The sequence below is a fragment of the Pseudophryne corroboree genome, chromosome 6, assembly GCF_028390025.1.
Source record: "Pseudophryne corroboree isolate aPseCor3 chromosome 6, aPseCor3.hap2, whole genome shotgun sequence".
NCBI classification, from domain to species: Eukaryota; Metazoa; Chordata; class Amphibia; order Anura; family Myobatrachidae; genus Pseudophryne; species Pseudophryne corroboree.
The window spans coordinates 425661996-425686206 of NC_086449.1; the positions used below are offsets into that span (position 1 = coordinate 425661996).

Here is a 24211-nt window from a genome sequence, read left to right on the forward strand (position 1 = left end):
CAGATGAAGGGCTCATTCCGGAGGCCTATCGGGAGTTTTCTGACGTGTTCTCGGAGCAAGCGGCCGATCAGCTACCACCGCATAGACCCTGAGACTGCCCCATTGAGCTCATTTCCGGGGAAAATGCCACCTCGGGGTTGCACTTATCCCTTATCATTGCCTGAGACCCAAGCTATGTCGGACTATATCAAGTCTAATCTGCAGAAAGGATTCATCCGCCCCTCTACCTCCCCGGCGGGGGCGGGTTTCTTTTTTGTGAAGGACGGAGGGCTGAGACCATGTATTGACTATCGTGGTCTAAATGATGTCACCATTAAGAATAAGTATCCCTTCATGCTCACTACGGAGCTTTTTGATAGAGTTCGCGGAGCCCGAGTTTTCACCAAGCTTGATTTAAGGGGAGCTTATAATTTGATACGTATCCGACAAGGGGACGAATGGAAGACGGCCTTTAATACCAGGGACGGGCATTACAAGTATCTGGTAATGCCGTTTGGCCTCAGCAACGCCCCTGCCGTCTTCCAGGGATTTATTAACGAAGTCTTTCGTGATATGCTATACTTAAGTGTAGTGGTATATTTGGATGACATTCTGATATTTTCTAAAACTCTCACAGAGCACAGAATACAGGTCAAAGAGGTACTTCTTCGATTGCGAGAGAATCATCTTTATGGCAAGATTTCCAAATGTACTTTTGAGGTTCCTTCTATTCCATTTCTTGGTTACATCATTTCGGGCACGGAGCTTCATATGGATCCAGAGAAACTCACTGCCATCCGGGACTGGACTCAGCCTCTTTCCTTGAAAGTGGTACAACGATTTCTGGGTTTTGCAAATTACTACCGGAAATTCATAAAGGGATTCTCTACCATCGTGGCACCTATTACTGCCCTAACCAAGAAGGGTTCTGACCCAAGTCATTGGTCCTCCGAAGCTGTAGCAGCATTCGCTCAGTTAAAGGCAGCCTTTATGTCCGCTCCAGTACTTCAACAACCAAATTTTTCAAAACCATTCTTTTTGGAGGTTGATGCTTCCACGGTAGGCATAGGTGCCATGCTTTCGCAGTACGCTCCAGATGGGAAGTTACATCCATGTGGTTTCCATTCTCGCAAATTCTCTCCTGCGAACAGAATTACACCATTGGAGACAAAGAGCTTTTGGCAATAAAATCTGCCTTGGAGGAATGGAGATATCTTTTGGAAGGTGCTAAACACCTAATTACAATTTTCACTGATCATAAGAATTTGCTGTACCTCAAGACGGCCCAGTGCTTGAATCCCCGTCAAGCTAGATGGGCGCTCTTCTTTACTCGGTTTTCGTTTGTTATTAAGTACCGGCCTGGGACTTTTAACACCAAGGCTGATGCTTTATCCCGTTCCTTAACGGCTTCGGATGAGGAGAATTCCGTTGAGAAGGCTTTGATTCTCAGTCCAGTTTCTATGTCAGGTGCTCCCACCGCTCTGGGTCCTCCTCCTGGGAGAATGTCTGTGCCAGCTAAATTTCGACCAAGGTTGTTGCGGAGGGCTCATATTTCCAAGTTTTCAGGTCATCCTGGAGTTCAAAAGATGTGGGAGTTTCTACGAAGGTCTTACTGGTGGGACACTATGAAGAAGGATATTCAAGATTATGTCAACTCATGTCCTCAGTGTGCTCAGCACAAAATTCTTCGTTTGCCTCCTGCGGGGTTGTTGCATCCACTGTCCATTCCTCAGAGGCCTTGGACCTATATCTCTATGGACTTTGTCACCGAATTGCCCCTCTCCAAGGGTCACAATACTGTCTGGGTAATTATCGACTGTTTCTCTAAGATGGCACATTTTGTACCTTTGACCGGGTTACCATCAGCTCCCAAGTTGCCTTTGTTATTTATCCGAGAACATTTCCGCCTGCACGGCTTACCTCAGGAAATCGTCTCTGACTGGGGGGTACAATTCACTGCAAGATTCTGGAGAGCTCTCTGTACGACCTCACAAATAAAACTCAAGTTTTCATCCGCTTACCATCCACAAACCAATGGGCAAACTGAAAGCGTCAATCAAGATTTAGAGACTTTTCTCCGTGTTTATCTTTGTTCCTCGCAAGATGATTGGGTGGAACTGTTGCCATGGGCCGAGTTTGCCCATAATCATCTGTACCACTCTTCGACTGGTGAGTCCCCATTTTTCATTAATTATGGGTTCCATCCTCAAGTTCCTGAATTACCCATTTGTCCTCCGGAGGATGTTCCTGCCGCAGCCTCTACTCTTCGGCACTTCAGCCAAATTTGGAGTCGAGTTCATGCTAATCTCAAGAGAGTCTCCGGCCGCTATAAGTTCTTTGCGGATAGGAAGCAACGAGCAGCTCCCCAATACAAGGTTGGTGACAGGGTATGGCTTTCCACCCGCAACCTCCGGTTAAGGGTGCCCACTATGAAGTTCGCCCCAAAGTTTATTGGTCCTTAACCTGTGTTACAAGTCCTGAACCCGGTTGTCTGCAAATTGAGATTGCCTTCCCACCTCCGGATACCAAACTCCTTTCATGTTTCTCTCCTTCGCCCCCTTATTTTAAACCGGTTCCATTTAAAGTCCCCGAGGCCAACCTCTGCAGAGTCTGAAGCTGGAACAGACTTTAAATCAAAGCTATTTTTGACTCTCGTTATCTTCACAAGAATCTACAGTATTTGGTGGAGTGGAAAGGTTTTGGCCCCGAGGAGAGGAGCTGGGTCAAGGCTACTGAAGTTATGGCTCCCCGACTGGTGCGGATTTTCCATTCCAGACATCCATCAAAGTCTGGAAAGTGCTCGGGGGCCACTCCTGGAGGAGGGGGTACTGTCACACGCCATAGGCGGCATTCACCGCGCTTACCCCTGCGTGCCTGCTGGTCTGTGTTGCGGCCTCCGCCTTCGGTGGTCCATGGGCTCCGGCGTCTGGCTGGCGCGGCTCCCGGCGGTTCCCCGGGGCAGGGGCGCCGCCATGATACCCGGCATCACGTGGGCGGGGAGCAGGTGACGTCATCAGACTGTTCCGCCAATCCAGCGGAGGCAGGAGATTCAAAGGCAGACGCCGGGCAGAGCCTCGGCGCCTGAGTATCGTCTTTTCCCCTGAAGTGGATGCCAGTGCTCTCGTTCCCGGCGAATCTCTCTGCAGTCATACCGCAGTGTCTCTGGCACTTCCAGGTGCCAGTTGCTGCACAGTTCCAGCGTATACAGCGGCTGGTGTGTTCCTCTGCAATCCAGTCACCGGTGCTTCTTGGAGTCAGCGTGGGCTGCAGGCTAAACGCCGTTCTCAAATTCTACAAGTCATCAGTGTCTTTAACCACCGCTCCCCAGTTTTGCAAGTTACCAGTGTCTTTAACCACTGCTCCCAAGTTTTGCAAGTTACCAGTGTCTTTAACCACCGCACCCAAGTTTTGCAAGTTACCAGTGTCTTTAACCACCGCTCCCAAGTTCTATAGTGTCTTTAATCATCGCTCTCAAGTCATACAAATCAGCAGTGTCTTTAACCACCGTTCTCAAGTCATACAAATCATCAGTGTCTTTAACCACCGCTCTCAAGTTCTATAAATCATCAGCATCTTTAGTCACCGCTCTCAAGTCATACAAATCATCAGTGTCTTTAACCACCGCTCACAAGTGTTTCAAATCATCAGAGTCTTTAACCACCGTTCACCAGTTCTTCAAATCATCAGTATCTTTAAAAACATCACTCACAAGTTCTTCAGTCACTATTATCTTGTACCAACACTCACAAGTACTTCTTTTCCTGGAATCTTTAACATTGCTTACAAGTTCTCCTATAGGCCTGGACATTCCCTCCATACGTTTCTTCTCTGCTATGTGACATTGTGTTGCTCCCTTCCTGCAATAAAGTTCTTTAATAGTTTCACCAAGCTTTACTGTCAGAGTCCTGTATGAGGAAGACCTATATCAAGCCATCCCTGTTCCGACCCAACTGTGGTTCCTCTCCCCTACCATCGGGAGAACCCCCGAGTTCATAACAAGACCCAACCTATTTCAGTGACAGGCGGAAACTAACCGTTTTCGGGGAGTGTGTGTAAAAACACAGGCGTGCCCGATAAAAACGCAGGAGTGGCTGGGGAAACGGGGGAGTGGCTGGCCAAACGCAGGGCGTGTTTGTGACGTCAAAACAGGAACTAAACAGTCTGAAGTGATCGCTAGCTAGGAGTAAGTTTCGAGCTGCTCAGAAACTGCACAATCGCGGACCGGGTAGATAGATTGTTGGGAGGGGCTGGGAAAGACCTGGCGGTCTTGGTGCACGTTGGCACCAACGACAAAGTTAGTGGTAGGTGGGATGTCCTTAAGAAAGATTATAGGGACTTAGGCCAGAAACAAAAAAAAAAGACATCTAAGGTAATTTTCTCTGAAATATTACCAGTGCCACGCGTTAGCCCAGGGAGACAGAGGGAGATTAGGGAGGTAAATGTGTGGCTCAGAGACTGGTGTAGGAAAGAGGGGTTTGTGTTCTTGGAACACTGGGTGGACTACTCAGTCAGGCGCCATCTTTTTTCTCGTGACGGATTGCACCTGAATGAGGAAGGGGCTGCGGTGCTGGGGGGTAGGATGGTTAGTAGGTTGGAGGAGCTTTAAAACTAGGAGCCTGGGGGGAGGGTTTAGCTAGAAACTATGGGTCATGCAGCGAGTATAGTAGGGATGGTGGTAGTGAGATAAATGGGGGTGGAGAAGGGGGGAGGAAAAGTGCAGCCGGTAAGGGTATTTACATGGGTTCTATTAAGGGTGTTAAGAAAGGTATTGCTAAAGCATTAAATAATAACAATTATGTGTCATCATTACAGTCTATAGAAAATGTTGTACGGAACTTAAGGGAAAATACTTATGTCAGGGCGGTGAATTTAGACGGGAACATTGGGTTAACCAAAGAGAAAAGTAAGGTGGGCAATACTAAGTACGGTGAGGTTGGAGAGGCAGCGAGAAGGACAGTCTGTATCAGTAACTCTACGGATGCACTAGTTAACCAGGATGGGAAATCTTTAGGAAAACAAACAAATAAAGGAACCGATAAACTAAAATGTATGCTTGCAAACGCAAGAAGTCTAGCAGGTAAAATGGGGGAATTGGAATTGTTAGCATCAAAGGTTGAGTATGACATTATAGGTATTACGGAAACATGGTGGGATGACTCTCACGACTGGGTTGCTAACTTGGAGGGGTATTCTCTTTTTAGGAGGGAGAGGGCTAACAAAAGAGGAGGAGGTGTATGTCTTTATGTTAAACCATCACTTAAACCATACCTAAAGGAGGTTATCTATGAGGAGACTGGCGATAATGTGGCGTCACAATGGGTAGAAATCTCAAGTGGGGGAATTGATGCAAAAAAACTAGTCATAGGCACATGCTACAAACAGCTGGATATTAGCATACATGAGGAAGAACAACTATTGCAGCAAATCAAAACGGCTGCGGGATTGGGGGACATCCTTGTGATTGGGGATTTTAATTACCCGGATATAAACTGGAGTAACGATTCATGTGCTAAAGCGAGGGGCAGCAGGTTCTTAAATATGTTTAGGGATCACTACTTGTCTCAATTAGTCGAGGACCCAACTAGGGGTAAAACTACCCTGGATCTAGTAAATACTAATAATGTGGACATTATATCAAACACTAAAGTTGGGGAGACTTTGGGTAACAGTGATCACTATATGTTCACATTCGACATCAGTTTCAGGAAACATAGGTACAGGGGTTCCACCAAAACTTTTAACTTTAGGAAGGCTAATTTCAGTATGCTTAGATGTGCACTTAACGACATAGAGTGGGAGGTTCTGTTTAATAACAAGAACACTTCAGAAATGTGGGATGTTTTAAAAGGGTTGCTGGATAGCAATATTCATAACTTTATTCCCATGGGCAGTAAACGCAGGAGTATTAAACTCAAACCGATGTGGCTTAACAAGAAGGTTAAGGCAGAAATGGATAAAAAAAAGCGGGCTTTCAAAGCATTTCAATCTAATGGAAAGGAGGAGTCTTTCAAGTATTACAAGGAGTGTAATAAGAAAACCAAAAAAAGCAATAAGAGCAGCTAAAATGGAAAATAAAAAGCAAATCGCTATATAGAGTAAAACCAATCCTAAAAAGTTTTTTAAATACATAAACGGTAAAAGGTTAAAAAAGGAGAATATAGGTCCATTAAAAGATGAATTAGGAGAATTGATAAATGATGACGAAATAAAAGCGGAAATACTGAATAAATTCTTTTCATCAGTATTCACCAGTGAAGAACTGATGGTGGGAGTAGAGCATAACAATTGTGACAGTAATGATTCATGGTTAGATACTTGTTTAAGCGAAGAAGTAGTCCGGGAGAGACTAAGCAAAATTAAGATTAATAAATCACCTGGTCCTGATGGACTTCACCCGAGGGTTCTTATGGAGCTTAGTTCACAACTAGCACGACCCCTATACTTGATTTTAATAGTTCAATTAGATCAGGCATGGTACCGAAGGATTGGCGTATAGCTGAGGTAGTACCATTATTTAAAAAGGGATCCAAAAATCTTACGGTAAACTACAGACCAGTTAGTTTAACATCTATAGTGGGGAAAATATTGGAAGGAATTCTAAGGGACGTCATACAGGAGTATCTAAAGTCCGCTAGGATTATTAGCAAGAACCAACTGTGTTCAGTTTTGGGCACCATTGTATAAAAAAGACATCAGTGAACTTGAAAGTGTTCAAAGGCGAGCTACTAAATTGATTAAAGGCCTAGAAGGACTGGACTATAAGGAAAGACTTACTAGGCTGAATATGTATACACTAGAAAAGAGGCGCCTAAGAGGAGATATTATTAATATCTTTAAATATGTTAAAGGACATCACAAAGAGTTATCAGAGGAATTATTTATTAAAAGAACACAGTTTAGGACATGTGGGCACACGCTGCGACTGGAGGAGAGAAAGTTCCGAACGCAACGGAGGAAAGGGTTCTTCACTGTTAGGGCAATCAGGATGTGGAATTCCCTGCCAGGGAAGGTGGTAATGGCGGACTCTGTAATTGGATTTAAAAAAGGAATGGATACATTTCTGAATGAAAAAGCTATCCAAGGTTATAATACTTAAAATATCAACATGGTTAATCCGGGGGTAACATGAGTTATTGTAGCTAACTAGTCATAAAACATTAACAAGTATGTATAATCATCACAACTTAAAACAGGTTGAACACGATGGCCAATTTGCATCTATTCAACCTCAAATACTATGTATGTTACTATGGGGGTAATTCCAAGTTGATCGCAGCAGGAATTTTTTTTAGCAGTTGGGCAAAACCATGTGCACTGCAGGGGGGGGGGGGGGGGGGCAGATATAACATTTGCAGAGAAAGATAGATTTGGGTGGGTTATTTTGTTTCTGTGCAGGGTAAATACTGACTGCTTTATTTTTACACTGCAATTTAGATTGCAGATTGAACTCACCACACCCAAATCGATCTCTCTCTGCACATGTTATATCTGCCTCCCCTGCACTGCACATAGGTGGTCATTCCGAGTTGTTCGCTCGGTAATTTTCTTCGCATCGCAGCGATTTTCCGCTAACTGCGCATGCGCAATGTTCGCACTGCGACTGCGCCAAGTAAATTTGCTATGCGGTTAGGTATTTTACTCACGGCATTACGAGGTTTTTTCTTCGTTCTGGTGATCGTAATGTGATTGACAGGAAGTGGGTGTTTCTGGGCGGAAACAGGCCGTTTTATGGGAGTGATTGAAAAAACGCTACCGTTTCTGGGAAAAACGAGGGAGTGGCTGGAGAAACGGAGGAGTGTCTGGGCGAACGCTGGGTGTGTTTGTGACGTCAAACCAGGAACGACAAGCACTGAACTGATCGCACTGGAAGAGTAAGTCTCGAGGTACTCAGAAACTGCACACAGAAGTCTTTTCGCAATATTGCAAATCTTTCGTTCGCAATTTTGCTAAGCTAAGATTCACTCCCAGTAGGCGGCGGCTTAGCGTGTGCAAAGCTGCTAAAAGCAGCTTGCGAGCGAACAACTCCGAATGAGGGCCATAGTTTTGCCCAACTGCTAAAAAAATTTCCTGCTGCGATCAACTTGGAATTACCCCCTATGTAATCTTTTTTTGTAGCAGCGCTGCGATCCTTTCGTTCACACTTCTACTAAGCTAAGATACACTCCCAGAGGGTGGCGGCTTAGCGTTTGCACTGCTGCTAAAAATAGCTAGCGAGCAATCAACTCGAAATGAGGGCCTATATCGGCAGCTTGGGAAGGTAGGGAAGACTAGGCAACATCGCTCATGGAGTGTATTGTCAAGTGTGTACCCAGCTTCAGTCGCACACAATATAAAGTTTCATATATCATATCAAGCAGCACAGTCTAATGCGTCCTACTGTAGTGGCATTGCGTTGTGCATTAGATGCATTTTTGCCAAAAAAGATGCCTGATGCTAGAAGATTCTCACATGACCAGACGTGCCAAGAGGGGCTGTATGGCGTGACTGCAGCAAATATGTATGAGGACACATCTGTAGTGCTTAGTTAAGGCCCTGTTTAGAGGCATTAATGTTAGATAAAATACAATGGTTTTCTATAAAAATACTCATTAAGTACATAGTTCACCATACTGCAGGGAAGCTTTCAGAAGCATTAATTAATGCTGCTTGAATGCTCTGTGAGACGTGAAAACAAAGTACAAGGTATTGTTTATGCTTGAAGTACTGTAGTGCTGTTTCCAGTACTCATGTGTATGCTTTCTTACACCAATTATGGAGACCAGCCGAACTGGCAAACCATGTGACTGTGGAGGGTTCATACTGTAAATGTTTTTAGTTTTGGGTGATGTTAACCTTTAAATAAGTGTATTTAATTTACCGTATGTTAAGCCTCAATCTTACCTAAACTGTACGTCTATATATTTCTCTAGTAACAAATGTAAGATATTATAAAATGCTATTTCTGCATGTGAAATAAATAATAGAGTGCTTCACACATGTTAGTTAAGCGGAGAATGTTCTATACACAGGTGTCTTTCTTTTCCTGCATCAGGTATGGAATGAAATGCTCATGTATTACATTATAATGCATGTTTCCAAAAACTATTATTAAAGATCTCTGCAGAAAATACCCACACAACAATACACCTAAAGAAGATAGTTCTACTGTACACAAATATTATTTATATTTCAACTCCATGGCTGTAATAATAAATCAGCTGGGTAGAGACAGGAAAATAAAAACAACTCCAGAAGGTATATAGGGGGTAATTCCGACCCGTGCGCACGCAGCAGTTTATCGCTGCGGTGCGAACGGGTGCACAGAATGCACATGCGCGGTGGCTGCAGTGCGCGTGTGTGACGTTGCCCGGTGACAGGGGTCACCGGGTTACTTCGCGGCTACCGATGGAAGCGGTTGCAGAGCCGACGGCTAAGGAGATTGACAGGAAGGAGGCGTTCCAGGGCGGATCCGGACCGTTTGGAGCCGTTTTCGGTGAGTGGTGAGTAAAACGCAGGCGTGTCCAGAAGAACGGAGGGCGGAGGAGTGATGTCAAAGCCGGCCCCATCATTGCTGGATCTGTCACACAGGGTAAGTAGGTATAGGCCTAGTCTACATATGCTTGAAAATGTTTTGGCTTAGCAGGGCTGCACAAGCGATTGCAGCCCTGCTAAGCAAAAATACACTGCCCCATAGGCGTGTACTAGTTGATCGCAGCAGCAGCAAAAAGTTGCTGGCTTCGATCAACTTGGAATGACCGCCATAGTATGAATCTCCACCTCTCTGCTGAGTAAAATAAGTGTGTGTAGGTGAGTGTACAGTGTTTAAGTGGCTTAGTTGTACCCAGCGAGGTCAGATGATCCCTGCAACACACCACTGTGAGTACAAGCTGGGACTGGGGGGAGGCCATTCCGAGTTGATCGCTCGCTAGCAACTTTTTGCTATGCTGTGATCAGATAGTCGCCGCCTATGGGGGAGTGTATTTTCGCTTAGCAAGTGTGCGAACGCTATTGCAGCCGACGGCACAAAAAAGTTTGTTGCAGTTTCTGAGTAGCTCTGGACTTACTCAGCTGCTGCGATCACTTCAGATTTTTTGCTCCCGGAATTGACGTCAGACACCCGCCCTGCAAACACTTGGACACGCCTGCGTTTTTCCAAACACTCCCAGAAAATGGTCAGTTGACACCCATAAACGCCCTCTTTCTGTCAATCACCTTGCGATCGGCTGTGCAAATGGATTCTTTGTTAAATCCATCGCCCAGCACCGATCCTCTTTGTACCCATACGATGCGCCTGCGCATTGCGATACATATGCATGTGCAGTTTTGCCGAGTTTTAACCTGATCGCAGTGCTGCAAAAAGTTGCTAGCGAGCGATCAACTTGGAATGACCCCCCGGGGTGGCTCCCTGGGTGTCCTAGTTGCTACTTCCATGTAATAAGCATGGGGTTGGAAATTCAGGTCTCCTCATTATTAGGTGAGTATGCCAGGATGTCATCAACACCCATATGGCATTACTTCCATGTTGCGCTCTGTGCTGTCGCACAAGGAAGCTTCAGATAATGCCTGGAGCTGCTCTGCGGGAAATGCAGTTTAAAATAAGTTTTTGACCGTATGGAGCCTGAACCCACCCCCAAATGCTAAAGAGTCCCCATTCTAGGTAAGCCCCATCTTAGGGGTACTTTGATAAAATGATGTAGATAGCTTAGTTACAGTAGCGGATCTTCCCACGGGTAAGCAGGCTTTTTGCCCGGGGCGCTGCTACCCCGGGGGCACCGCCGTGGCAAGAGCCGCATACTAATCCCCCCCACCCTTTGTCCCCTTGGGCTGTGTGAGCGCCCGCTGCAGCCGGCGTCGCTGACTGACACTACAGGTCATAATTGACCCCTAGTGTCTGTGCGGCGCTACTATGCGAGAGACGTTATGACGTCTCTCCCATAGTAGAGAGGAGCCGGCGGCCGGAGACGGAGGGCAGCGCAGCAGGAGCAGTAAGTATTGTGTGTTTTTTTTGTTTGTTTTTTAATGTGTGTGTGTGTGCGCCGCTACTGGGGCACAACTACTGGGGGCACTGGCACAGCTACAGGGGGCACAACTATTGAGGGCACTGGCACAGCTACAGAGGGCACAACTACTGGGGGCACTGGCACAGCTACAGGGTGCACAACTACTGGGGGCACTGGCACAGCTACAGGGATCACAACTGCTGGGGTCACAACTGCTGGGGGCACAACTACAGGGGGCACAACTACTGGGAGCACAGCTACAAGGGGCACAGCTACAGGGGGCACAGCTACTGGGGGCAAAGCTACAGGGGGCACAACTACTGGGGGCACAGCTACAAAGGGCACAGCTAGGGGGCACAGCTACAGGGGGCAAATCAGCTGGGGCACAGCTACAAGGGGCACATCTACTGGGGGCACAGCTACTGGGGGCACAGCTACTGGGGCACAGCTACTGGGGGTACTGCTACAGGGGGCAAAGCTACTGGGGGCACAGCTACAGGGGTCACAACTACTGGGGGCACTGCTACTGGCGGCACTGCTACAGGAGCAAAGCTACTGGGGGCACAGCTACAGGGGTCACAACTACTGGGGGCACAGTTACTGGGCTCAAAACTATTGGGGCATTGCTACAGGGGGCACAGCTTCTGGGGCACAACTACTGGGGGGCAAATCTACTGGGGGTACAGCTACAGGGGGGCACAAGTACAAGGAGATATCTGTGGCCATGCCCCTTCCCTATGAGGCGCACACCAACTCTATTTTACCTGGAGGGGAAGTGGGCACCGCAGGAAACTTTCGCCCTGGGCGCCACAAGGTCTAGAACCAGCCCTGCTTAGTTAGTAACCCTTTACTTCTCAGTAATCTTACAAGGCAAAAGCATGCCTTGTATGTGATTGTCCCTTTAAAAAAACGCCCAAGTTTGGCCGGCATCCTGCACGGTCGTCAAACTCGGGCGGCATTACATCCGGCCCATGATATGAAAACCCTCTAGAAATCCTGTGTTTTCTTCTGGATGTGATGTCTTCTGCTGATGCTCAGTTCAGAAGGAAAGTTAATATTTTGTTACTATTTCTTTTCAAAATAACTTTGATACATAACCCACCCTCCTTTTTTATATAGACCAGAGAACATTCCATACATTATGGCTGCCACAGAATTGAATCTGTATTGGAAGAATTGTATGCCATTGACATAATGCATGGTATTCCAATATTCCCACGTGTTGTCTGTTTAGGAAGGAGGTATCCCATATGTTATAGCAGTCATTCCATATTTCAAGGAAATAAAATAATCAGTAATAATTATTCCATATCAAGAGCAAGCTTGGATGGGAAACCCTATATTATATTTATTATGATATTAATATTAATATATAATATTATTATTAACAACAACAACAACAACAACAACAACAACAACAACAACAAGTTTCTTATAGTGCAGCAAATTCTGTCAGGCTTTACAATTGGAAACAACAATGATAAAGCAAAGTAATAACAAACAGTCGTGGTAGGAAGCCCTTGCTCACAAGTTTACAATCTACCACTGCCCGACACCCACTTCTAGTCTCCCCCCCCCGGCCCCTCTAAGTGCAGCTCAATGCGCTGCTGCTGTGAGGGGAGGAGAGCACAGGGTGTGTCTCTTCTGCCCCTCAGTGTCTATCTTCAATTCGGCGCCGACCCGTGAGCCAATCAGAGCTCGCGGACTGGCAGCTAAGACTCCTGATTGGCTGCCGGACCGCACTGCCGCCGGAGACTGAGGGGCACTCTGCACTCTCCTCCCCTCACAACAGCAGCACGGTGAGCAGCACACTGACACTGTAGGGACATATGTATCTGGCACTGGGGGCATATCTGGCACTGTTGGGATATGTGTATCTGGCACTGGGGGCATATCTGGCACTGTTGGGATATGTGTATCTGGCACTGGGGGCATATCTGGCACTGTGGGGACATGTGTATCTGGCACTGGGGGCATTTCTGTATCTGGTACGGGTGTGGTATGGAGGGCGACAAGAGTTAGGTCGACAGTAAGTAGGTTGACATGGGTTGTAGGTCGACATGTACTAGGTCGACATGACATAAGGTCGACATGAGTTTTTCCACTTTTTTTGGTGTCGTTTTCTCCATATAGTGATCGGGATCGCCATTCTTTGAGCAAGGTTACCGTTCCCAATTGTAGTCCACGTGGATAGTAAAGTATGAAAAAGTAAAAAAAAATTTTTTTTTTAAACTCATGTCAACCTTTTGACATGTTGACCTAGAGTCCCTGTCGACCAAGAAACCATGTCGACCTACTTACTATCAACCAATAGTGGTCGACCTAGACACTGTTGACCTACGTCTTGTCGACAGAGACCGGATACTATCTGGCAATGGGGGGCATATCTTTATCTGGCACTGGGGGCATATCTGGCACTGTGGGGACATATGTATCTGGCACTGGGGGCATATCTGGCACTAGGGGGAATATCTATATCTGGCACTGTGGGCATATATGTATCTGGCACTGGGGGCATATATGTATCTGGCACTGTGGGGCATATATGTATCTGGCACTGTAGGGACATGTATACTGTGGGGCATATATGTATCTGGCACTGTGGGGACATGTGTATCTGGCACTGTGGGCCTATATGTATCTGGCACTGTGGGGTCAAGTGTATCTGGCACTGTGGGGGCATGTGTATCTGGCACTGTGGGGCATATATGTATCTGGCACTGTGGGGTCAAGTGTATCTGGCACTGTGGGGGCATGTGTATCTGGCACTGTGGGGGCATGTGTATCTGGCACTGTGGGGACATGTGTATCTGGCACTGTGGGCCTATATGTATCTGGCACTGTGGGGTCAAGTGTATCTGGCACTGTGGGGGCATGTGTATCTGGCACTGTGGGGACATGTGTATCTGGCACTGTGGGGCATATATGTATCTGGCACTGTGGGGTCAAGTGTATCTGGCACTGTGGGGGCATGTGTATCTGTGGCACTGTGGGGACATGTGTATCTGGCACTGTGGGGACATGTGTATCTGGCACTGTGGGGACATGTGTATCTGGCACTGTGGGCCTATATGTATCTGGCACTGTGGGGTCAAGTGTATCTGGCACTGTGGGGGCATGTGTATCTGGCACTGTGGAGGCATGTGTATCTGGCACTGGGGGATATATGTATCTGGCACTGTGGGGACATATGTGTATATGGCACTGTGGGGGCATATATGTATTTGGCACTGTGGAGGCACCCATTTTTTGGAGTTTTTATATGTATGTGGCACTGTACAACATGACTAAAAACGGGGTTATGACACAAGGTCATACTCCTACAAATGTCATACCGAAAGGTGTGCGCACAAAAACGGGGTGTGGCTTTGTGACAAATAGGCCACGCCTCCATTGTTGCGCTGGCGCGGAAGATGATAGTGGCTCTTTGCCCTTGACTACAGATCTTTTCTGGCTCTTTGCCTGTGACTGGTTGGCCACCCCTGCTATAGGAATTTAGGTATTGATATACAAGGTTATGTGAGCTGTTCTACAATTTGTATGTTCGTATTATGGATATGTTGTTTAGATGCATGTAACATGATTTTGAGACAGATTGATTGTGGGAGACAAAGCACAGTTTAGATTCAATGATGACACGTAGGCAATGATAAATCTGGGTGGCATAATCAGCAATCAAAATGCAATATTTACCATATGGATGCGACTTACTTGGGGCAATGTTGGGTAAGCAACAGGAATAATCTGCTTCTGGTTTTCTGACAGAATTATGACATCATCAACGGCCCACTGATCGTATCCTTCACCTGAAAACACTGGCTGCCACCAGCGGAACCGAGTACAGGGTGTTCTTGCTGCATTAGGAAGTTCAAGATATACGAACCTGATATAAGAGACACTGTGCTGTTAGAATCATTAAAGAAGTGAAAATACTGTAAAGTGAACCCCAACAAAGTCTGTCATCTGGCATTTATGTTGGTATTAATGTCCTGAAATTCATGAAACGTGAGAAATCTGACCACATTTTACAATAAAATCTCTGCTTCATTTTTGTTATTGCTCAACTAATGCTAGATACAAAAATATTACATATATATCCCTGTACATCTTTGATACGCCACCATCAGATTTTGGTTGTATGCAGCTAAAACAATATATGTTGAGGCCTTAACCTTAGCAATACATAAGGCAACAAAACTACTGTAGATAATTCAGTTAGCAGCAAAGTTTTGTTGGAACTTCATGCACAATACAATGCAGACTACCATGCAGGAAAGCCTTGTTTATATGTGCTTATACATCTAAAACTACTAAACAAGCTCAGATTTACTCCACTAACTATTCTATCAGAATAAACTAATCTCTACCAAAACTATATCACAGTATTGGTGATCTCAAAGAAATCAACTGAACATTTGGTTTGTTAAGCTTTGAATAATAATCTGGGACAGCATGACCAGATCTCAGTGGTACTTACTTGGGTTTGGTGAAGTCAGAGAAGTACATTTCTGCCAGAAGGTGCCAGTTGATGCCTCCATTGTTACTATACTGCAGTAGCACACCCTCTTCTCTGCTGTCTGGTTTATTACAAGATGGACTTTCTCCTCCAATTTGTATGTAGAACTGTATAAAATCTACCCATGTTGTGTCCATATCCCAGCTAACCAGTTGCCTTCTGCCATCCTTCAATAAGAAATTGTGAAAAGTGTTACTGAAAATGTAAGAAGTTTATGTAACGAAATACATTAAGAACTAGTGTCGAAAGTATTAATGAGTTCCTAGCTGTGGGACCCTTGACATATATGGTAAGCTTAACAGTTACATGCTTAAAGAACATTCCATTTATATTTTGAACCACATCATCTACTTTTTTATTGGTTCATTTCTGTAGGCAAAGTCTGTATTTTTATTACTTCAAAAGGGAAATAGCTGAAAATAATGTTGGCTATTTATAAAAACACAGTAATCTAGCATGGTTAATAATATCTGCTTAAATGGCAAATGGCACACAAAGACATCTTTGTCCCACTGTCTGCGCACCTTTCCAGGTGTAATGTAATGAGTTTATGCAAGTCACATCGTAGCTTGAAGATCCCTTTAGGGGAAAATCCCAAGAATTCTGCCACTGAATGTTTGGTTTGTACAGCTGGGAATTATTTTTTTGGCAGAGTACAATACAGTTTATTGGCCTTATATGAAAGATGCTCAGAGGATTTGTTATGTATGAGGTTTGAAGATCAGACAGATCTATCTCTTAGAAGTGACATCTTTGTGGTCTGTAAAGGTTCTCTTCTAGTATTGCACTGTGTAAAAAAAGGCCTTTATGTTCTACCAACGCTGGCATAATGTTTGTAAAAATACTATAATAGTACAATGATAGTTAATATATTCTAACTACAAAAAGAAACACAAAGAAAGCATTATGTTCATGTCCCATGTGATAGTGACTCACTTATAGTGCATGTGTAAACATATTTCATGTATTCTTTTTAACACTTGCTATTTTATGTGCTTGTAGAGGTCACTAAAATCCAAGTTTTTATATTACATACATAGCTTGAATCATGTAAAAAACAACAACAACAACAACAACAACAACAACAACAACAACAACAACAACAACAACAACAGGTGTATTAGAGGCTCTGGGTCTACATTCTAACTGTAAACATTTGAACATTCTGAATGTTGACTTTTCATACCACACCCAAACATCTACCCAGTTAGCAGATCACAATTGATCAGTACAATATACTGTATGTGTTGCGAAATACAAAGCCAAAACGCCATTGCTGTTAAACATTGATGACTACAATGTGTTTTATACGGGATGTAGTTATGATCCCTGTGGTTAGGATCCAGGCAGTCAGCATACCGATGCCGGGATCCCGGCCGCCAAAATGCCGGCAGGGGGTCCAGGACTATTCCCAATCGTGGGTGTCCATGACACCCATAGAGTGGGAATAGAACCTGTGGCGAGCGCAGCGAGCCACCGCGCCCATAAGATGCTCCGTTGCGCTCGCCCCATGTTGGCATTCTGGTGGCCGGGATCCCAACGTCGGTATGCTGACCGCAGGGATCCCGATTGCCGGTCACCCATACCATACCCGTTTTACACAGTATACTGTACTTGTGTGCACTTTGCATGCGTCTCATTATACCTGACCCACTGTATAAGCGCAGCCTGTCAGCGACCAATTCATAATACCAATGCATTTTGTATGCTTATATAATAAAGAAAATAAAGTACACGTACATTTGACTAGGACTGTATGGAGTGCAACCTGTAAATTGTAGATATTCACTGCGACAAACATACAGTAAACTGCGAGTGCTTATTCCACTATCATCTGCTGTCCAGAGTCTGTGACCCTTACCTCTATTGTACAGCACAGTATACACTGTAGAAACCCTCCTGTCATTGGTCTGTAAAATGCGGTATGTACTGAATGCCATGAGATTTATTACACCAACAAATGTATACCTGCCGATGCTGTGCATTTATTTCACTATAATCTGCTATATAAGTCAAAATCACGCAAACCTGCACAGACATACACATACATGTCGCTGGATAGCTATACGTATTTTATGCTATATAAACAAATCTCTGCATTAGCCCCTGAGCAAATAACTTGCTGCTCTGTATCAGCAGAAGCCATATTTTCTATAGCAATACCACCTTTTACCTTTTCATTATTTTGAAGTTTAGTTTCAAAATTGTTGTGGTTAGTAAAAATGTTATATTTTAAATGACCTACAGATGTTGCCAGGCTCATCCTGCAGGTAGTGTACACATACGTGGGAACGTCTATAATCGCACATGCGGTCATAGACAGCATTGTGGGATTGCGAGCAAATAGTTGCAGCTTAGGGCGCCTTGTCATTGCTGTGATGCGTGTGCACGTGCGTATGCATTGTGCCAACGATGAAGAGGGCTACATCTGTATGTGACAACATCACAAATTAACAATGATATTTAATTAGGTAAAGTACATAAATAGTATACAAATTGGTAATTACTTTTTGTGTGCTTTTCTTGTAGAAAAACCCTACCTTGGAAAAATATAGAGATGACCCAGATGAAATGATACCACAGCCTTGCTCTGGTTTGACAATTTCTCCTCCTATAACTTCCTGCCAGTCTGTTTCCCAGCCGTTTAGTCCTTCAAAGTCAGACATTACAGTGGATGGAAGTGAATTTTCAGGGAGACACTGGGAACCCTGGTATCCAGAATCACACCTGCAAGTTTACAATAAAATAAGTCTGGAATGTTGTTGTACTCCAGGTAATCGGGAATTTATATAATTGGCTAATTACTTTTTATCTGCAAATTAGGCACAAATGACATGTTGAACAAAACACTTTACAAACTTGTTTACAATTGTATTACAAAATTATGTTAATATTTTATTGCTAATAATTGACAAATTAAATATAAGCATCTCATTTATTTAAAAGTGAACTTATAGTTGGCATAGCGGGAATAAACAAGAGGCTCTAGGTGCCTATGCACGGCTCCAGACACTAGCAGATGGCAGTAATTGGGTAACCAGAGTTTTCTGGAATTACCAAGTATTTCAAGGGGTGTAGTATGGTATGCCGGCGGCCGGGCTCCCGGCGACCAGCATACCGGCGCCGGGAGCCCGACCGCCGGCATATCGACAGCGTGGCGAGCGCAAATGAGCCCCTTGCGGGATCGCTGCGCTCGCCACACTGCGGGCTCAGTGTATTTTCCCTCCAGGGGGGTCGTGGACCCCCACGAGGGAGAAAAAGTGTCGGTATGTCGGCTGTCAGGATTCCGGCGCCGGTATACTGTGCGCCGGGATCCCGACAGTCGGCATACTGAAGACCACCCATTTCAAGCCTATAAGTGTAGATGACCATACTAGGCATCCAAAATGCTAGATGAGCAGCTTAACAGCAATATTTCCCAGTCACGGGTACCTGCATGTTCCATGGTCACACCAGCCATGTCCACTACACATATTAAGGCATTGTTGTCCAATGTAAATATTGTCCAAAGCCCATTCATCTTCTGACGTGTAATAGCGCTGGCTCCAGCGGAAACGAGTTGCACTAGACCTTCAAACATAAGAAAAGAAAGTCAATTTCCTATAACAGAATTTATAGTATGTAATTACTGCTTTGCTAAAGATACAAAATATTTATACAAATTAGAAGCAACAGCACATACGCATCACTATATAGCATTACTCAGGTTCCCAGTAGGTGATGACTTGTTTGTGAAGGTGACAGATGTTACTCATCATTCCTAGATTTTCCTGGAAGGTTTCTTATGAGAGTCATTTCATTTACACTGAAACGATTACAGATCATAAAAACAACCGTTCTGCAACATGTAATCTTCTCTCTAGAGTAAGTAAATGTCTAATGTATCTAGAATGTAACACTGTCACAATGCTAACCATATCTACTGCACACAGAAAAAAGATTTTCATGCAATAAAGTTATGTTTGCTAATACAAAATGTATCTTACTTAATAACCTTAATAACATTTCTGCTGTTACAGTGCACAGTCCCTCTTTTAGATGCCAATACTCCCTATTGTCCCATTCTGGGTCTAGTTTGTTTTGGTTATTATTGCAATGGTAAATGATCTGTAGTGTATATGACTATGAATATGTGAATATGAATATGTGAAGTCCAGCAAGCATGTTTTATATGGGTATGTGATGAGTCAAGCTGTAAGTAAGAAGGTAAGTTGGTACCCAAGTGGAAAATCTGTTTATACTAATTCTACAAATGCTGAGAACCATCAAGGTTTACTGTCAGTTCATCTCATCTAAAGAAAATTGTGCAATGTAAAGACATTTTAGGGGAGGGAAGACTACCTGAAACCACCCAAAGGTTAGAACCGCATGGGGCTAGTTAAGCGCCATGACCGATGATGGTGCAAATGGAAAACACAGGGCAGTGTGACCATATGCATGAAGCCATATGCATACTTGCGTAAGGATAACGTAGTAAATCTGACTGCCGTGGTCTGACTTAGAAACAGGCCTTATATGTCTGCTATGATAATGTTAAAATAATAATTTGTAGCCTATGTTAAATAACATGTGTTGTTGGTGCTGAGCCAAAGAGAATCTTCCACTTGCCCTTGCTAATCATAGAGTCAGCTTAGCTTGTTTATACTGAAATGAAAATGGTATCCAAACAATGTTGTCTGTGTGGCTGATTCTGAGCTGATACTTTGTATCTGAGACAAATTCCTTTATTTTTGCATGCAGGGTAAATACTAGTTGCTATTGTATGTAGCCTACAAATGCTGGACAGCTTTCTATTTACACTACAAGTGAGATGTGAGTATGGACACACCGCTCTGAAATCTAATGCTGGGCAGGCCAAAAAATGTTGAAACCATCAGATATTGGGGGTCATTCCAAGTTGTTCGCTTGCTAGCTACTTTTAGCAGCCGTGCAAACGCATAGTCACCGCCCACAGGCGAGTGTATTTTCACTTTGCAAGTGTGCGAACGCCTGTGCAGCCGAGTGGCAGCAAACACATTTTGTGCAGAACAAGACTAGCCCTGTAGTTACTTATTCTGTGCGATGAATGCAGCGACGAAGGTCCCGGAATTGATGTGAGATACCCGCCCTGCAAACGCCTGGTCAAGCCTGCATTTTTCAAAACACTCCCTGAAAACGGTCAGTTGACACCCAGAAACTCCCACTTCCTGTCAATCTCCTTGCGATCGGCTGTGCGAATGGAATCGTCGCTAGAAGCAGTGCAAAACAATGATGCTCTTTGTACCCATACACCGCGTGTTCGCATTGCGCCCCATATGCATGCGTAGTTTTGCCATTTTTTTAAATGATTGCTACGCAGCGAACATCGGCAGCTAGCGATCAACTCCGAATGACCCCCATTGTCACCATACTCTGGGGGGTGGGGATTTATCAAGGTGTGGGGAGAGATAAAGTGTAGAGAGATAAAGTACCAACAAATCAGCTTCTGTCATTTTACATGTGTGTTTGAAAAATGACAATTAAAAGCTGATTGGTCGGTACTTTATCTCTCGCCATACTTTGATAAACCCCCCCCCTCCTCTGTGAGATATCTGATATCATAGAATTTCATGCTCCATAAATCGGCATCCATTATTTCTGGATTCGCAATGATAAAAACAAAAACATTATTTTTATTACAGATGTTGCATTATTCGAATAAGGAATTACTGTATCAATTTCTATTTTTATGAACTGCTCTATAGTGAAATTAATTGTCCTGAGCACTATGAAGCATCTAAAAGCTATCCAGCAGAGTGTTCCATTAAGTTGGGGTAAGGTAGAACAATTGACAGGGAGCGGTGGGCAATTATTGAATAGTAATCTAAGAAAATTAATTTAGGTTGGCAGTAGGGAAGAAAATTGACACCAGAGGAATTCAATGATATAGCAGGGTATGCATGGAATTAACTGGAGGGGCACAAGAGCTGTGAATAAATGTTGTTTTTTTTCTATTAAAGAACAGAAGTCTTGTGAATTGACTGTAGAATGCACTATGTAAGCATAAAGCAAGGTAACCGAGACAAAATGAATTTGGTCAAGAAGGCCAAAATGAAGAGAGTAGGCGGCAAATCAAAGGAAAGAAGCAAGGACAGAAAACATGCAACTTGGTCTTGTAAATAATGTTTATGGTCATTGTCTTACCAGGTCTTCTGTGGCAATGGTAATGTTATCCTTCGCCAGTGACTGAACTCACTTGAGTGATAGATGCTTGCCGAGGTGAATTCCTGACAGCTAGGCATACTTGGTAGACATTCCTACCAAACACAATGTTTTAAGTGTACATTATTACAATGCTTTAATAAAGAACTTGACAACAATATATTAGTAAGTAATGCAAGGTTCTTATTTTAATGGAGGACCACACAGCCAAGTGCAGGAACTCTTGCAACAGGAAAGGTAACATTACCTGTAATAATCAACTAACTGGAGTATTGCCTGCTAAAGAACTGTCAGTCTGGACATATTAATATTGTGCTGCTAAATTCCGTAGCTAAAGTGTATAACAATATAAATAATTTTCAAACAATTGTAACACCAAGGGCCTGATTCAGAGCTGCACGTAATGCCGATGTTCACGGATAGGAGCAAGATTTTGCTACTGAGCGAAAATCCCTATAAACTCCTACAGAACACGTCACACAGAGTGTACATTGAAAAGCGCTCTTGCAGTTAAGGCGCACGGTATCAGAGATTCCTTGTAAAAGTTCTGGGCATTCCTGGCCGGTTACTAAGCAGACCCCAGAAGATGACCCGTCTTATGGGCGTCTTTGGGAGTGTCATGGACATGTCTCTGAAGTCTTTGAGTACACAGTCCCCTCAATCAGTCACTTTGGAGGTCATACTCTGATTGAAAATCTGCACCTAGCATTGGGCTGGTGGGATCGAAGGTCGCGTATAAAGATGCAGCAGGCGGCATTAAAGCGTCTACAGTGGGAATCTCAGTCCTTGCACATTCATATACATGGATGTACACAAGGAAAGGACTTTGTAGCATCATTTCCATAAAGTTACAGACGGGCAACAGCTAAAAGAGCAAAAGCTAAAAGAAGCAGGAGTGTCTGCGTCCACCAGAGCCATAACACAGGGTGTGCGAGCAGTGCCACCGCATACAGCCCTTTGGGCGTCACCACTGCTCACCCATGGCCCCTGCATCTGGCCAGTTGGATGCCTGTAATGGCACCCTGCAGCCAGAATCGCTACTGCAGTGGCGCCGAAGTATCCTTTGTATGCTCCAGACGTATACACTGCAGCTCTGACAGTGCCCAGAGCATCCTGAGGATGTTCCAAGCAGTGCTGTAATTCCCAGTGCTGGCGGCCCCACCAGTGGCGTAACTAGAAATTTTTACTCCCCCAAGCCAAAAAATTCTCTGGCGCTCCCCCCCATAATTGGCACTAGCAAAGTGATGAATCTGCAAGCGGCGAAGGCGCGCGCCACAAAAAGGGGCGTCGGCTTGCTGAAATGGGTGTGGCTTTGCCTAAAGGGGCGTGGCATTGCAGGAGAATACTACCTTATACCCCAGTATTGCAACCTGCACGCCCAGACGTTGGCCACCAGAGGAAAAAAAAATAATCCTGATTCATGCCCCTTACATTATTGGTCATTTTTCCTCCTTATAGTAATGCCCAGTATACATTATGCCACATACTACAATGGCCCTTAGACATTATGCCACACACCATAATGCCCCCGACACATTATGCCACACACCGTAATGCCTGTGACACATTATGCCACACACCGTAATGCCTGTGACACATTATGACACACACCGCAATGTCCGTGATACATTATGCAACACACTGCAATGTCCGTGATACATTATGCAACACACTGCAATGTCCGTGATACATTATGCTACACACTGCAATTACCCTGAGAGATACCACATACCACAATGCCCGTCATATAGTATACCACACACCGTAATGTCTGTGACACATACCGCAATGCCTGTTATACCCTATGCCACACACCGCAATGCCCGTTATACATTATGCCACACACTGCAATGCCCATGAGACATTATACTACAATGCCCGTGATATAGTATACAACACACCGTAATGCTGTGACACATACCGCAATGCCCATTATACCCTATGCCACACACCGCAAAGCCTGTTATACATTATGCCACACACTGCAATGCCCGAGACATTATACCACATACCACAATGCCCGTGATATAGTATGTCACACACCACAATGCCTGTGACACATTATGACACACACCACAATGTCCGTGATACATTATGCCACACACCACAATGCCCATTACACATTAAGTCCTACAGTAAGGCTTCTAATTACTTTTAAATTACCTGCTCGTTGCCAGGGGTTTCATGCTCTTGGTTCCATGCACAGTGCCAGGGGTTTTCATGCTCAGGGTGTCATGTGGTAGGTGTTATGTTTGTTGCCAGAGGTATCATATGCTGGGTTTCAAGCTTGTTGCCAGGGGGTAAAATTCGTTGCCAGAGGTTTCATGCATTGGGTGTCATGCTCGTTGCTAGGGGGTAATGCTTGTTACCAGGGATTTTATGAGCTGGGTGTTGTGCTCGTAACCAGGGGGTAATGGTTGTTGCTAGGGCTGTGCTCCCAGTGCCACATATGCCCCCAGTGCCAGATATTCCCCCACAGTGCCAGGTATACATATGCCCACAGTGCCAAATATGCCCCCCAGTGCCAGGTACACATATACCCCCAATGCCAAATATG

At 44.6% G+C, this 24211-nt stretch overlaps 1 protein-coding gene across 4 annotated transcripts in view; it reads right to left on the minus strand.

The window, feature by feature from the left end:
* The window catches only part of RELN (reelin), an 856893-nt gene that overhangs the window by 207169 nt on the left and 625513 nt on the right, over nucleotides 1–24211 (minus strand). For all 4 annotated transcript variants that reach the window (XM_063927014.1, XM_063927013.1, XM_063927012.1 and 1 more), the window contains exons 22-26: nucleotides 21637–21749; nucleotides 18907–19044; nucleotides 18015–18201; nucleotides 15436–15641; nucleotides 14670–14841 (exon numbers count right to left, since the gene is read on the minus strand). In XM_063927014.1, the coding sequence (XP_063783084.1) occupies nucleotides 14670–14841; nucleotides 15436–15641; nucleotides 18015–18201; nucleotides 18907–19044; nucleotides 21637–21749 (816 nt within the window). The remainder of the gene's footprint in view (nucleotides 1–14669; nucleotides 14842–15435; nucleotides 15642–18014; nucleotides 18202–18906; nucleotides 19045–21636; nucleotides 21750–24211) is intronic.